The sequence below is a fragment of the Manis javanica genome, chromosome 16, assembly GCF_040802235.1.
Source record: "Manis javanica isolate MJ-LG chromosome 16, MJ_LKY, whole genome shotgun sequence".
NCBI lineage: Eukaryota > Metazoa > Chordata > Mammalia > Pholidota > Manidae > Manis > Manis javanica.
In genome coordinates this window covers 4,713,354-4,731,275 of record NC_133171.1, presented here as the reverse complement: position 1 = coordinate 4,731,275, position 17,922 = coordinate 4,713,354, and the positions used below count along the sequence as shown (strand labels likewise).

General features: G+C 34.9%; 1 protein-coding gene across 1 annotated transcript in view; it reads right to left on the bottom strand.

Annotated features, from left to right (window-relative positions):
- LOC108390565 (uncharacterized) overlaps positions 1-17,922 on the bottom strand; it is a 298,944-nt gene that overhangs the window by 64,436 nt on the left and 216,586 nt on the right. Inside the window, 2 exon segments of the mRNA XM_037011044.2 lie at positions 2,075-2,230; positions 15,902-16,065. Coding sequence (XP_036866939.2) covers positions 2,075-2,230; positions 15,902-16,065 — 320 coding nt within the window.

The following is a 17,922-nucleotide window of genomic DNA, read 5'->3' as shown; positions in this document are numbered from 1 at the left end:
ATGAAACTTAATAATGAAATAAATGCCTTCCCAGACAGTTTGAAATTGTCCTACAGAGAAAATGCTCTTGGCTTAATATTTAGGATAATTTCAACAATTTTAGCCTTTTAAAGATCATGCTGTTAGTCAAAGATTTTTGTAGAAGAAAAAACCAGAATAAATGTATGGTAAAGCAATTTTTTTTTTTACTTCAATTCCAGTAGGGTGGTCTTGGAAATGCCTGCTGTAATGTACATTTTTAGCTATTAAATTAGTGGAATTCAAGACATATTGAGTTCATTAATGGCAAACCCATATGGAATTTTTAAAAAGCTGAAATTTAGGTTTCTAGTAGAGAAGAAGATAAAGGGATTATACGTTCATTATATGGTCAGACTAGGTATGTCAATTATTCAGCCACTCATGCATGCATTCTTTTATATACTGAAGAAATAGACCATTAAAATGTACTTTATTCTGCAGACCCTGTAGATATTAAGGACACAAAGATGGAGAAGCCACTCGTTTACTCCAAATGAAGATCTTAGTCTAAAGAGGAAGAGAGAAACTTGGAAGAAGGTAATTCTCAAACTGCTTGTTAGATGCTGGAAAGGTCATGAAAAATAGGCAGGTTGACAAAAAAAGAAGAGGGTCCTCTCTGGGAAGGCTGCGTAGAGAAAACACTCAAGCTCATCTGGAAGAATGATCAGTTTGCCGGGTGGTTCACAAGGAGATGAGAGGATGCCACTCCAAACAGAGAGACATGAATGGCATTGTGAAATATGATGACATAATTAGCAATGTACCATATTTTTATATAGCTTAATCATATTTGGTGAGAAGCATTTGGTAAGAGGAATGCTGAGAAGGGGTATGAAAGATGAGGACACAGGAGATATCACATATGCAATAGAAAAGAATGAGATCAAATGGCAAATATACAATAGTATGAATTTTTGCATTTATTCTTTAGACAATGGGAAGTTATTGAAGAGTTTATGCAGTATCAAGGGAATGCAGGGTCAGATTTACATTTTAGAAATATCATTCTGACAAGTGAAGAGTGGATCCAGGACAGAGTGACAATGTGGCAACTGCTAAATGAGATTGAAGGTAGGGAGAGCACCAAGCCAAGTGCTGCTGTTCAGGAGTCAGGGATGGAGATCCCAGACGCATGGAGTAGAAAATGGAACAGAGAAGTGTAATTATTAAGAACGTAAATCAATAGGACTGGATGATCAAATTAAAGAAAAGTCTAGGAAATAAAGACTAAGAAATTCTGACTTTCCAATTTTTCTGATTCAGAGTAGATGAAAATGTCATGTTCAGAGATTCTGGAAGCATAAACACTGTAGTTTCACGACCCAGAGTAAGATGCATATGTTAATTAACTAACGAATTAACAATATGTGTTAAGCTGATTTTGTCTGGAACATTACTGGGTTTTAGATATCTTTGAGACATCCACCTGAAGATACCAAGTACACTGCTGGATTATATTCGTTTAGGACTCAGAAAAGAGGGGCAGCCTTGAGATACGTATTTGACCATCTTCAGCTGGATGGCAGACACAGTTTGAAAGGAGCTTAAAGAAAGGACAGTGCGTAGAGTAGAAAGAGAAATAATCCAAGTACTAAACCCTGGAAAACACATGGACAAGAGACTGATGGAGCCAAGGAAGAAGCCCCTAAAAGAGGTTCCTGACAAGGAGGCAATCAAGGATGACTAACAAAGGCATCAATGGAGAAAGGCAGAAATAACATTCCCTTAGCTCTGTTCACTCAAGGTGACAGTAAGCCACCAATCTTGTTCCACATGGGAATTCTTTCACTAGCTTCTTTTATATTCTCCACAACCCTTGTGTCATTTTACCCAATATATATATACAATAGACACCAATAAATATTTCTGTAGAAAGATAACAGTGCTAAACTCAGGTCAATTCATAAAAAACGTCAATATATAGTAGAGTTACAAGATTTGTTTAGTGGCTTCAAGAACAGCATCAGAAAATTCAACAACTTGCTAATAGCCTAACAGAATGAGTTTCTTTTGTGAACTCAAAAATAAATCTCCTTCAAACCAAGTCTCCTGCCTTCTTTCACCATCGATTCCTCTCCATTGTGCAGAACTTTTCAGTACATAACTTAGCTCCTGATTGGAAATCTCCAAATCATACAGTATAAAAAACTTGTTTTCTTCACTGTGGATGCGCTGATATGCATCTAATATCCAAGATTCATTGTGCAATCTAAGAACAAGTAAGATTTTTGATGCCTGAGTAGTAGACTATAGAAAAGTGAGAAATATTTGCAATTAGTTTGCATTAATACTATCCAAATCAGATCAAATGTGAGGGATTTGTCAAAGGGAATTTAAATGTGGCTTTTATCTTCCTAAATGAGTTAGTTTTAGTGCCTCTGTGGTAGAAAACCCATTGAACCAGCTCAGTCAGGAAAAAGGTTTTTCTTGGTTGGTTTTTACCCAGGATGAATGATAAATGCTCCAATTTGAGGACACACCTAACTTGATGAACTACTCATTTGATCTTTTTGTACCTTTCAAAACCACTCCAAATATTAATTTAGAAAAGCACTGCTTTTTGTGTGATATGGTCAAGTGGCAACAAAGTATCTTACTGAAAAACACTAATACTTCATTAGTGACATTCAGATGAGTATTATAAACATTAATTAGGCTAATGCTTATAAAATACTAGATATTGTTAAATACACTTAAGTTCAGAGAAGAGAAAAATGTATTTTCTACCCCTAATCTACCAATATATGTGTTTTAATATAATATGTTGTGCTTTTAAAAATCTTGAGTAAAATTGAAATTGGGGAAATATTGCTTTATCCTATGATTTAGTGTACACTTGGTTCACCATGTGTAACTGGAACTTGTTTCAGAAGCACAAAATTGTGCCACTGACAGTCTGTAAACCAAATTAAGAACCGTAAGGAACCCCAGTGTCAATAAAATGGTTTGAGAAGTAAGTTTTCATAAATTCCTGAAATATAAATTAGACTACCAAATAGTTAAGCATTACATGTAAGTGCTTTTCTACTCAAAGTAGAGGATTGTATTTTATTTCAATGACCAAGATAATTATATTTTGCTTTAAACAGGCTAGATAATAAAAATTAAAATTTATTGATTCCCCATTAAGATGGCAGTCAATTTCATATCCATTGTGTTATCTATCCTTACTTTAATTTCATCTTTTACATGTTACCATAAATCAAAAAAGTTCATCTTACTTTTTAACAGAGACAAAACTTAAAGTCAGAGACAACTCCAAAGTTATTTTCATTCCATCACCTGATTTCTCAGTGAAAATAACTAGTACAACATATATCTTCATTTAACGACCTCTATGTAGAATCTGTCCAAAATTTTAAAATTGAATTTTAAATAAGATCTATGTGCCAAATAAAATCTATGTATCTTCCCCCCACCCCATGAATTCATCATAGAGCAGAAATAAAGGCAAAACTGCCAGCCAGTAGCACTGGTGGCCCAAGAGAGGCCATATGGCTTGGTACCGTCTTGAAATGCAACTACTGCTCTTATTGTGCTTTGAGATTCTAGGTTGGCCATTTACATGATTTGCTAGTTGTTTTCTTAAACAAGATCTAGTCTTTACCATTCTCTTAAGCTTGTTTAATGTAACATTCATCTTTTTCTTTTAATGGTGGTAAGATTTAATGTAGTTAAATTACTGTCAATTTGCTGCCATAAACATTTTCTATATGAAGATTTTAAGTGCAGGATTATCAACAGTGCAATTAACTTTGAATTAATTAGGAATCACAGTCCTGTTTCTGCTAGCTTCTGTTCCTTTTGCCAGGAAAATGTCTGTCTCTTCTTTATATCTCCTTCATTCAGTGTAAAAGAATAATTATGTAAACATCCAAGGCAGGACCTACAGGATGGTAAACAAATGTTTTAACAGAGAACAAAATGGCATGTTGGAATATGTAAAGCTGTACAAAGATTAATGACGTTTTTGTTTTATTCTTAAATTTTCCTGGGTATTTTGAGTGGCTTTTTCCAGTGAAAAGCTTCATGATGGGTTGTTAATGGGTCAACTTACCAACATTTATTAGTTATTGGCATATTTTTGAGTTCTACAGAGCCAGCTTACAAAACAAGGAGAGAATAATCTACAGAGGTAAATGTAAAATATAAAAAAAAAATGTTGATAATAATTCATTTGTTAATAGAATCAGTCAGGCAATGTAACCTGTATTCACCAAAAGTGAATCATTTTATCCTTTTGTATTTATGCCATCCATTCTGATCAAACTTGGTGTATCTATTGAATTTTCACTTTTTCTGGTTATCGCCAGAAATCTAAAGAGTCCCTGTAAATATTAGGAAAATTTATATAAAGCTAAACAATGTAAAAAGAGCTCTAATTTCGTAAGTAAATAGGTTATTGGTAGCTACTGATGAGAGAGCAAGAGACTATTTTCTCTGTATATGCAACACTAGAGCTGATCAATAAAACATTATTCTTAAACTTCCCACAATTATATTAATTATGAAAATTGGTTATTCTCAAATGGGTCAAAAATATACACAGATACAGATGCACATGCATTTTCATGCATTTTCTGCCACTGTGTGTCTGTGTATAAATATCAGATTGAATTACATAGAATTGAAGATATTGTATCATATTGGATGAAAGAGAAAAAAGAAAGCAAATACTTAAAAAATTAATAATTAGCATCTCTAGAAGAAGGACATAGAAATTCATCATTTTTTTGTAATTTTTGCAGGTTTGAGTTGTTTTTGATAAAAAGCTGAAATTTTGTGATATTATATTGAAATAAAAATAATTGTACAGTGATGGTGGCAAATTTGGATTTCTTTTAACAATACAACTATTCAATATGTCTGAAAATTTTACATTTTTAAATTATTTCTTCAAAATGTAATTAAAAGAGAAACTACATCTCACCTGTCCATTAAGCCTTAGGCATTATTGTTTATAGAAATAGGTCACATATTATTCCACAGGTTCTCATGATGGCCAGTGAAACAAAGTAATTTACAAAGTCATCTGCCCTCTGTCCTACATGTGAAGCAATTCACTGCTTGGTGAGTGGCAGAAGCTATTATGTTTGGTTCACATCTGAATGTGGGTCATTTACAGAAACCTAGCATGTGACATTTCTTCTAAAGCTAAAAAGGACAAATGTGAACATTTAGCTAATACAGTATTTTAAGGCTCATGAAAAGAGTGGAATATATAACTTAAAATAGCTTTAAATGCAAAAAAAATACAAAATTGAAGAATCAGATATGATTGATTATTTCTAACTCTAAAAGTAACAAATGAGTTTAGCAATATGGCTTTATATATATTGCAGTCAAGTGCTTATGATGTAAGTTGGAAAACTCCTTATATACTGGCATAATTATATTAGAATGCTGCAGGTATAGCTCTGAACACAGAGCATATAAATAAACTAGCATGATCAGCATACTCTTGCCAAAATCCATTCTTATGTTTTAATAAAATACACATATTCTTATAGTCACTAATATTGTGATATCTGTATACATTAATAGATCATAACTACACTTACATGGGTGAAAATTTAATACTATAGATAACTGTTGAATCACTATGTTGTACACCTGAAACCAATATAATATTGTATATAAACCGTACTTCAACTTAAAAAAAACCCCACATATTCTTTAGCAAAATTGTTGAGTGCTTTTGAAGAGGTGTATAACATTGAAGTTTGACACTGAAGTTTTCATATGTATGGTTTTTGTTGGCTTTCTAGAAACCTTGAGTATTCACCATTCTGTTTAATAGTGATTGAAATTCAAATGACTTTGTTTAGAAACTGCTAAATACAGGAAAAGAAAAATACAAAGAAGGACTAAAAAAGAGAAAGAAAATAGAAAAAGGAAAATAATTTTTAGGAGAAAAAGATTCAGAAAATAAAAATGTGTGCACAATGGGAAGTAATCAAGAACAACCCTTTCCCCTTTTCCAGAGACAGTCCTATCATAGGGTTGTCATTATGAAGTACATACCCCTTCCCAATATGTGGGGCCCCATGTTGTAAGGGTACAATCATCCTCTTCATTCACTCCTTATGCATTTTTTCAGTCAGTCAACAGATACTCACCTAGGTCTACCAAATGCCAAATAATTGGTAAGTGCAACTGGGAGGTGAATAGATAGGTGAGGATTCCAGACAGAGGGTAGAGAAGCCTGGCTGGGGACCTGAGGCTGGCAGGAAGATGGCAGTGATGAGAGGAGCACAGAGATGAGGATAGTATGAGCTGGAGAGGCCAGGTGCAGTGCAAGAGAGCTCTTGCAGTAAAAGCCATAGGAGGCCATTATATGGATAAGGCAAGACACTATTTAATTTTTTTAATTAAAGATTATCTGGTTATAGTGAGGAGAGTCTGTTTAAAGGGCCAAGAGGGAATAAAAGGAGACAAGTTGGCAGGCTAATGTTACAATGAGTCCGGGAAGAGATTAGGGCATATTGAACAAGGAAAGGAGCCTGTGGAACAAATTCAAGAGCTAAGAACTATCAGAACCCACAGAAAGTAAAAAAGGGTGGAAGGGAGAGAAAGGATTCAAGGACTGCTTCTAGGTCCCTTTCTCTCCTCCTTCCCCCTTTCCCTCCCCCCTCTCCCTCTCCCCTCCCCCCTCCCTCCCTCCTTCCTTCCTTTGCTTTCTTTACAACTGGATGGGTGATCTTGTCATTCACTGAGATAAGGAATCCTAGAGGAAACCATGATTTGAAGGAGAAGACAATGAGTTTCTTTTCAAAATGTCAGTTGGAAAGTCCCATTGACATATATATGTGGAATTGTCAAAGTTGTTTCAAAGTTCTAAGTTGTTTACCCTGAAAGAACTAAATTTTGGAACTAAACTTAGCTGCCTCAATTACAAGTCTGTTAGAAACACACTATTTAAATCAATTAGTTCATTCCCAAGGATGCCAGAGTTTTATGCTTGATTTTACCAGCCACATTTAAGGATAGGGAAACAGTCATAGAGGTAAAACTGTTGGTGATGGTCACACAGCTTGTAAGGGGCGGAGCCAGGACTCAGCCGCTACATGATTCTCATTCGTTAGGTAAAAATTAACCACAAATGTGAATTTTAAGTAACCTTGTTTTTAAAAATTTTTAAGAAATATGATGTACAAATAATACTGTAGTTTTTGGAGTTGCAAACACTGCATAAAAATATCAGCCAAGGTGACTGTGCAGCACAGGCAAATTAATTAAGGTTATTGGAGCTTGAAGAGGAGGTGATATTAACAGGTCCAGAATCACAGAATTGTAAGGATTAAGTGAAGAAATCTATATACTGTATTCAAACCAGGGCTTGGCACATAGTAAGTGCTCAGGAAATGGCAGAAATCACTGTTCAGTAACAGAAAGGAAAACATGAAAACCCTGTGTGGAATCTCCAATATGCCAATGTATATGACATATAATGGAAAGTTTTTTGATCTTATACATGGACATAATGAGATGATTGTGAGAGCCAGCAATATCTTAATTAGGACTAGGATTCTGTTCTTTCCAATGGTCACAAAGATCAGTTCATATTGTTTTATATTCCCACTAAGGTACGGACTGGGATTTTGTAGGTGGACCAATATTTCTAGGAAAACTCAAACTGTAAAGATGCAGGTGAACCAGAAGAATGATGGCAGTGTTTACTTAAATCAAGGTCACTTCTGAGGTCTTAGCCACTGGAAAAGTGCAGGGCTGATAGGACGTCCTGGTCTCATGCACAGTCAATGACAAAAAAGGTTCTGTGTAAGCATTTAACCCAGACTACAGGCTGAGGCATCTTCTATCACTTGGCTCTTGCAGAATGACAGCTCTTTGACCCATGACCAAGATCACCAGGAACCCATCTGCAGTTTTGAGCATCTAACCATCTAAGCCTCATATTAACCTGTTTACCAGATCATTAAAGAGAAAAAACTACTCAGGGAGAGATGTGGAGGAAGGGGACTGGGGATAATGGAATTGAGATTTGGAAATACCAAGTTCGAGCAGAGAACTGGGGAGAAGGGAGTTAGCATTAGGCATCTGTCATGTGTTTAATATTTCACTGAGTCTTTTGGACTTTTTACAAATGGTGTCTAAATGCTTTGCCTTTCCCCTGCTATGCACATCATTGTGGCCCCTTAAATTTCTCCTTCTACATTGCACTGCAATGTACTTTTTGAAGTTTGCTGTTGCCAAAAAATTCAAACTGAAAACCTATTCTTAGCAAGCTAATAGGTCAAAATAACACACATGAAAGCTGTACATGAATCTTTTCACACTTCTTCACTATATTCCAGCTGAATGTTCAAAATTTGGGAACTAGTGTCATTTGAACATCAACCTGTGAGCCACATTTTACTTGAGAGAGAAGGTGTGTATTCATCATTAAGAAATCACATTCTTTTATGTACATGTTTTTAATTCAACAAGTATTCATTGTGTGTCTTCTGTGTCCCAAGCACTTTTCTGGTTTTAAGGAAGATAACGGTGAATTCTAGAGTCACAACCTCACCCTCTTCCCCAGTCCAGAGTTTCATGTTATTTTGCCACTATATTTATTTCTTATTCTGACTTGACGATTATGTAACATTCAAAATATCTGACTTGACAGTTTGACCTACATACCATTTTATTACGTACATTTAATTCTCAGTGGTTTGTGGCAGTAAACCAAAATAGTTGTACTTTTTGTTTGATTATTTGTGTATTCAATTGTTTTGGTGGTAAGTATGATGAAATCCTTTAGGAAGAATTCTATAGATTATGCATAGTGCTGACAGAGAAGTGGGGAGTGATACTGGCTCATGCACATTAAGTACACTACTAGATGCAAATATTTTTATGCAAGTAGAAAAGGAAATACCTATTCCTAATGGCATAAAACAAGCCTAAGCCAGGGGTTTGGACTAAGCCAGTACAACAGTCTGCACATTCTGGATTCATCTAGATACACATGCTTCTTGACAAATGCTTGCCTTTGGCCAAAACTCATATGGCCAATTTCCCACAAACTAGGGATGAAAACTGAAGTTCCAGCAGATTATTTTATTTCTGTTATCCTAGAGGTATCAGGCTAATTTACCAAAATCCAATTCATCAAATGACTAGATAAAATTCAGACCTAACTGAGAGCTCTCTTTTAAATCTTTTTAAGGGAGCACCACACCAAGGAATGTTCAGTTTACCTCTGATGAAGTTTCCTTCAGCTACAGATGGGGATAGTTGGAATAGAAATAAATCCCTTTGTTTGCTGATGGGTAGGGAGTCAGCATATATAGAATGAACTAAACTGATACACCAGGGAGCATAAGCCAGAGGAACAGAGCAGGAATCATGGTGTCCATAGGGAAAATGGAAGTTCCCTTGGCCAGGGTCCTCACCTGACCCTAAACTACCTGGTGATGTAACTGGGCTACTGCTAGGCTACTGCTTCCACACTTGTAGGCAGTAAGCTTTTATTGACTGAGTCACTACATAAAGAGCTCTGCCCAGTGCTCTGGGTGGAGGCCGAGATGGAGATGGATTATGGACCTGCAGGCTCCTGGATGCAGATGTGATTCCAATGCTTGACAACCTATTGCCATGAGAATAAAGCCAGTTATAAAGCCTTTTACCTGAAAAACATTCCATTGTCACTTCTTGGTCTCACTGAATCCCTAGTGGACTTGCCTGGGCCTGAAACCCTCAGACCAGTACGTGGGCGTGATCAGTGAATTTATCTGGACCCACAGGAATGAGCTATTTTGGTTAGAATCATTCTGTTTTCTGGAGCTGATACAATGTAGCCACTAAATATTTTAAATAGGTCTATTTTTATATAAGCACGTCCTAATGTGCATCACCCACTTCTGTCTCTCAGGGTGTGGAGTGACCAGGGCTAGGTGATGATTTCAGGGAGGGTGAAAATTGCTTAGTTATATATAAACTAGATAATTTTTAAAACATTTTTTCTCTACATGGTAAATAATAGTTTGCCTTTGGTAAGGAACTTTATAGAAAAGATTGATTCACAAAGTAGAAAATTATTGATTATCTTATACATATTCCCTAGACAATGAATATGTTCACAATACTCTGATCAAAGCCTTCCTTCAAATTAGTTTAATTTAAATTAATTTTCCTAAGTAATAAATGGCCACAGCTAAAATTTTTAAGGCTATCTGGAACTATTAAGTCAATGATTAGGAAGACATCAGCACCCTAAAAACTAATTAACTCTAGCACTAGTCTTTCAGATGTGCATACAGCTTCCAGGAACATAAAAGTTTAAACAAATCTGACATTTAAATTGTGATTTCTCATTCTCTGCATATTATAAAGAAAATGTGTAAGCAGTCCATAGATCTTCTAGACTACTCAAATAAAGGATTTAGAATTAAAGGATCTATATAATAACAGAAGCTTTACTCTGAAGGATTATAAGGAAAATAATATGAAGCAAACACACTGAGAGGTGTAAACATTCCTCACAGTTTTTCTTTATACCAATGCCTATCTATATAACCATGTCTAAAAGTTTGGAAAAAAGTTAAGTTTTTAAAAGAAGTTCCAGAAAAGAGAAGCTTTGTCCATAACTCTGGAAATACAAGCTGATAAATTAACTTACTTAAAATAAAGCCCAGTAAAACAAAATAGCAAAACAGTTAATATCTAAAGATAATACCAACTAAAGAGAGCAGACCAGTAAAATAAAAGGAAGTTTTGTTTAGATCTTAACACCGTACACATCAAATTAATTCTACAGGGCATGTGATAAGGGATTTAAGGAAAAAAACAATTCAAGTTACAAGAAAAGAAGTAAATAGTTGTAAAACTTCTGACTGAGGAAGAATTTTTTAATTTAAGAGATTTAGTAAGTCATAAAAATGATCCAAACACACTGTACATGAATTATAAGAATCTATTTTTTAAATAAATCAAAAATAGATTTAACAGGTAATTATGAAGTGGAGAAAATATGACTGAAAGGTTAATATTGTTTATATTTACCTATATATAAAACTCATATAACTCAGTAAGAAAAACATTTGAATACTCCATAGAAAGGAAGGCAAAGGAGACACCAAAAAGGGAATTCACAAAGGGGAAATACAAATGAGTGGAAAGCATACTAAGAATTTTTAGTGTTAGTAGGCAAAGGAATCGACATTTAGAACAGGATGAGATGCCATTTCTTCTATTAGATTATAGACAGTTGACATATGATGTGAACAAGGTCTGATACTCAAACACTGCTGTGTAAGTATAAATCCATACGAATTCTCTAGAATATAATTTTGCGAGTGTTATTGAGTGTCTTAGAATACTTACCCTCTTGCAATCATACTCCCTAAGCCAGTATTTCTGGGTCTCTAGGACACTACAAAAGAATAATTTAAAATGTGAGCAAGACCCTGAGTCTTAAAATGCTCATCAGAATTATTTAAAAGATGTACAAACATGAGAAACAATCAATTGTCCATGAATAAAGAAATATTTAAATATTTCATACTGCTCACATAGTACAAAATATTGTATAGGTATTAACTATTCATGAAGTAAGTAAAGAATATGAATATATTTATCATATAATATTACATTTAAAATCAACATATGAAGCTATACTTACAGAAAAACTTCAACTTTGTGAAAATAAATATACCTGGGAAAAAGATTCAAATAAATTTACCAAAAGTATAACAATGCTTTGTTTAGACAGTAAGATGATTGTTTTTTAAAACTTTTTATTCTTTCTGTAATTTTGATTTCTTTCTAAACAGCATGTACTTTTCCTATAGTAAGGAAAAATCATTAGAAAAAATAATGCTTGTTTTAAAGCATTACATAAAATGCAGTTCAAAGAATTATCCCCAGCTCCTGAGCCTCCTTGCTTGGTGTCTCAGTAAACTCCACACTAGAGCTATGGGAAGTGAGACATTTCCTAGTAGAAACCCTCCAGCAAGAAATTACTCAGGTTCTTGGAGGAATAAGATCTAATCAGCTAAACTCAATAGGGTCCAGTCTGGCGCTTGCACCGGCAGTCCCCATAAGGCAGAGCTTCCAGTGTACAGAGCTGGACAAAATTCTGTATTAACTGCCTGCACTACAGACTTTATCTCCTTCGTACTTTCCTCATGCTAGACATATCATCACATGTTTTGGCAGCACTGATTCAAAAGCCCAGAAGACTTTGGATTGTTGCTTTAACATTTGGATTAAGAATTTTAACCTAAATCAGTCAACATGGGTAAATCCATACGGGCATTTTTCACTAAGATGAGCTCTTATGATTTCTTCTTCTCTTTGCCTGCTTTTAATGTCAGAGCAAAACCCCACTGCCCTAACCAGAGCCTCCGATGGTGATCATGCTTGATTCACAAAATTAGGCTGTCCAACTCTCCCATTTCAGAAAAAGACATTTTACAAACACCAGTAAAGGGAGATACTTCACTGACATGTTAGAGTGACTTCACTTACTCATATGAAAAATACATTTTCCCTGTGGAAGATTTTTGTAAGTCTATTATTATCCAAAGGAATCTTTAAAAATATGCTTCTAAAATACAAGTACACCTACTTAGAGTTACTAGGTATGTCCAGTCCTGACAGGATAGATTAAGCATGGAAGTCTGAGGGGCTAGGATGAGAGAAGGAACAAAACTTGCTTATTCCTTCTGGATTTTTTCAGGTTTATTCCCTATGACATCCAGACACTTCATCTTTGTTTTTTCCTTAGCATTTCTCCATCCATTACAGAGCTTCCCAGTTCTCCTACCCACACTTCCCCCTGGAATAATCTTTCTGCTTTATTTTAAAACAAATGACTATTTGTTTTAGACAGTAAAGGTTTAAATTCTAGTGATTTGGTGCATAAATTCTAGGTTTACTTTTTCATACTTAGCTACTAACCTTGGACAAAGACAACCTGGTGATTGTTTAATTCTTCAAAAGTCTTAACTGCGTAGTAAACCTTGTATTTCTTCAACTTCTCTAAGAAATGCTTCTCATTTTAAATGCTAGAGTAATGCTTCATATAGAGGCTTTGTAAGATCTACACATGAGTTATCTTTACTTCGGTTTACAAGAAAAGGCCAAAATCTAGCAAATGAACATCTTTGCCTAGGGCCACATGACAAATTAATGGTTAAATGAAAATTGAGTGATCAGGGAAGGCTCTCTTCCCCTTCTTCCTCAGGAAAGTAAACGTTGTAGAAAGATGACATGCTGTGCTTATGACATATCAAAATATGAAGTAAGACTGTCCTAAATAACATATGTCCTCTGGAGAATTAGGCAACTTTACTACAGCTGTTAGTGATCTAAGGGACCCATCAGAGAATGATCAGCCTACTGAAAGAAGAATTGAGGAGTTCACCTCCCATCTCATAGAAAATAATAATGGCTGTCATATGTAAATTCCCTCAGCACCCTGCCCTAAACATTTGCAACTACCTATATGTCTCTCCCTATCTTATCAGGAGACAAGATCTTTTTCCTCCACCCAAGGTTTGTCTCCACATATGCTCTACTTCATGTCTTCAGAGACCTTTCTCAATCAACTACCCTCCTTACTTAGGCATTTTCAATATTTCTCTTTCAGAATTTTCATATATGCATATAAAAACATTCAAGCTACACTCATATTAAAAATCACTCTTTTTAAAAAAACTTTTTCTTCAAACTACTTTCCATTTACAGCATAGCTTGTGAAAAAAAAAATGACAGCAAGTCCTAACTCTATGTCCTCATTCTTCACTCAGATAGCCCACTATGAATTTAGCCTCTACCCTACAAAGCAAAGAAATTCAAGGATTCCTTCACACAAATTCATGGCTGAAATTATTTTCCCTGAACTCTACATTGATTTATTCAGTGTCTTGTGGAATATTTTCCCTTGACAATATCAGGGATATTTCAAGGTCAATATGAATGAAAATTTAACTCATTATCTGTCTCCTCTAAATGTTTACTCTCTATATAATCTCTGTCTTAGAATATGCCAACCATCCAACCATCTCCCTAACTCCAAAACTTAAAGTTATACTAAATGTATAGTATACGTCTTTCCTTCATCTTCAACTTCTAATACACTACATTTCTAATCTCATCCTAGCCAGCTGCCAACACCCTGTATCCTATACACCAAACATATTAAAATGCTTTGATTTGTCAAATATATCATACTTTGTCATGATAATATGATTTTATTCATCTTCCCTTTGCCTCTGCTTTTCTTCTAGTTAAATTAAAATAAACCTTCTAAAATACTCGTATTTTATTTCAGCTGAAGAGTTTAGCTACTGCCCCATCCTCCTCCAGGCCTATGACCTCTTCCTAGTACTATTTTAAGTGATGGTTAGAACACTTAACACTCATATTAGATGTACAATACAATATTGTTAATTACAGGCACAATGTTGTACAACAGATCTCTAGAAACTGATCATCTTGCAAAACTGAAACTTTATGTCTTTTGAACAGGAACTCCCTATTTCCCCTCCCCCCAGCCACCATTCTCCTGTATGCTTCTATGACTTTGACTATTTTAGATACCTTATGTAAGTGGAATCATGCAGTATTTGTCCTGCTGTGACTGGCTTCTTCCACTTAGTCCAATGCCCTCAAGGTTCATCCACAATGTCACATATATTGCAGGATTTCCTTCTTTTTTAAGGCTGAATAATATTCCACTGTACTTATATACCACATTTTCTTTATCCATTCATCTGTTGATGGACATTTAGATTGCATCTGCATCTTAGCTGTTGTGAGTTGTGCTGTAATGAACATGGGAGTGCTAACATCTCTTTGAGATCCTGATTTTAATTCTTTTGGGTAAATCCTCAAAAATAGAATTGTTAGATTATATTATAAAGCTACAGTTATGAACACAGTATGGTATTGACATAAATACTGACATACAGACTAACAGAACAGACTAGAGACCCTATAAATCAATCCAAGAAAATACAGTCAACTGATCTTCAACAAGAGTGCTAAGACTACACATTGGGAAAAGGATGGATGGTCCCTTCAAAAAATGGTGTTGGGAAAACTGGATGCGCATTTGCAGAAGAATGAAACTGGATGCTTCTTATACCATACACAAGAAAACAACAGAAAATGAATTAAAGACTTAAATATAAGACCTGAAACTGTAAAACTTCTGTAAGAAAACATAGGGAAAGAGTTTCCTAACACTGGTTTTGGCAGTAATTTCATGGATACAAAAATGGCTTTTAAAAAGTATAGGCAACAAAAGCAAAATCGGACAAGTGGGACTATTTCAAACTAAAAAGCTTCTGCACGCAAAGGAAACTAGCAACAGAGTGAAAAGTTTTCCTAACCCTTTTTATTCTTCCTTGTATGTGCTTCTTTTCTTGTCTTTCTTCACATACTTGCATTGCTTGCTGAATTAATACCCTGGAAAGCCAAACCCTATGATACTCAGGATCAAAGCTAAAAGACAATTTTCTTCTGTTGGTGATTTTGGAAGGGGAAGGAGGAGTGGAAACAAGATGGGTTGGAAAGAGAAGAAAAAGGGAATTTCAGAAAAGCTTCCCAGGAAATTTCCCAGAATGTTATCATTGGCTATCAAAGGATTGCTCCTTGTTCTCTGTCAGTCCCCAGCTTGAATAAACAAGTATAATGATTTACAGAGGGATTTTCTCCCTCTATTATGGAAAGAACATTTTCCCAAAAATCAATTAATTTCTTCATTGGTGTTTATGACAACAGTTACACACAACTAAGGACATTTGTACCTTAGACATGCGGACATGGTTCTAAGTTCTCTTCTTTAACCATGTTCTCACAGCCTCACTGGGTAACTGTAAGACTGGAGGCCAAAGAACTGAATAACAAAAGGATTGAAGTGCCTTACCTGAGACAATACAAATGTAAAATCAAAGAAGAAATAATGAACAAGAGGGTGTAAAGAAGCACTGTGAGCTTTACACCGAGAATTCCTGATTGCTTGGTTCTTTCAAACAACCAGTATAGCTTTGCTGCATCAGCTACGGGAATCTCCCATTTATGTGTAAGCCACTGAGAAGAGAAAATACAAATTTAAAAAATAAGGATGGAAATCCTGATTATCAAGTTAGATGAATTTAAGTACACAAAGACCATATGATATTATAAGATCACCAGATCATCAGCTACATAAAGGAAAAGGGAAAGACTGGGTTTGCATAGTGAATTTACCAGGTTTTCTCATTTTCCCTATAAGCTTTTAAATGTGTACACCCTACATGCAATTCATAAAATAAAAGCCATGTATTATTTATATACTATTTATCTTCTGAATTTAATGAGCACAAGATATGAAGACATTAAATAAGATGGTGGGAAGATTCCTTTTTTTCTAAAGCAGATTTGAAAGGAATTTAATTTGTGCTATGCATAACATAGATGGCTTGTTTTAGAAACTTATAAAAAAGTTATCAGGCTATTTAATGTGAGCTTGAAAACCAAAATTTACATTAGGTCAATTTAACAATAAGCCCATAAAAAACATATTCTATAGAAGATTAGAAATAACTACAAGCCAATGTCTTTACAAACAAACATCAAATGCGATGGACCTAAAGAATTGTCATATGACCTCTTTGACCTTTTAGCTTTATAAACATAAATGTTCTTTAATTATGACCTCATGACATCAAATGGGAGTAATATTCAATATAAATGTAAATAAGGTATATTTTTTCTCCAATGTAAGGGGGAAAGAAGAATTTATTTTTCTATGCCGACAATTATATAAATATAGCTCAAAAGGGCATGCTTAAAACTAACTAATCCATATTACACATGTACAGTAAAAAGAGAAGCCTGGAGAGGTTAATCTGTATGTTTCTCTCCACCAAAATATTCTTTATTAAATAGTCAATGCCTAGAATTCAGATGTTCCAGCTCTCCACCACTTCTTTCACCACCACACCAAAACTTAAATTTTAATATTCTGTACTTATTAATCAGTCCACCTTCTAAAATGTGAGTCTGTGACTCAGACTTTAAGCAGAAGATCTCTTTGGGCTATCATGCATTCCTTCCTCTCTAGATCTTACCTTTCAGTGGTTTTTTAAAGGTAAAGAATAGACATGGGAGTCACAGATGAAACAAACAAATAAAAAATGATATATGTTTATATAACATAATCTAATCAATGGGTCTAATCATTCATTGGAGATTCATATATATTGTATTGAATGCCTACTATGTGTCATTAATCTCTGAAGATAAAAGAGTGAATAACATGAGACAAAAAACCCCTACCTTCCTGGAGCTTACATTTAAGTGAGGGGTAAGGGAATGATAGCATATAAGTAAGATTAATGTATATGTTATATCAGAAGATTATATTTCAAAGAAAAAAATAAAGCAGAGAAAAAGGATAGGAGAGGTGGGGGTGTGTTATTAAATACTGCAATCTGAAAAAATGTTATTTGAACAAAGACCAGAAAACATAAGGAAATGACCCTTATACCTCCCACATGGCACACATTACACCCTGAGAATACTACATCTTTGTGGGTGTATATTCCTGTCTGGACCGCTGGGGCAATGGTGTCACATCTTGTATTATTCACAGAGCGTTAGTGTCATCACTTCATTATAGCCCTCATCTCAGTTCCTTTCATTTTACATGTACGGTACCTTAAATTCTTCAAAGTTTATTTCCAGCTGGCTTCTCATTTTATTCTCCCAACAATACTGTGAAATGAGTAAGGTAGGTGTTACTATCTGTGGGTGAGGCATGAGGAAATTGAAGACTTTGGGCAAATGGATTTATCCAACATCACACAGCTCACAAATGGCAGAGCCTGGACCAGAACCAGATCCCATGATCCCAAGGCTCTTTTCTCTACTGCTACACAATCACCTCTAATGGAGTCTCAAGAA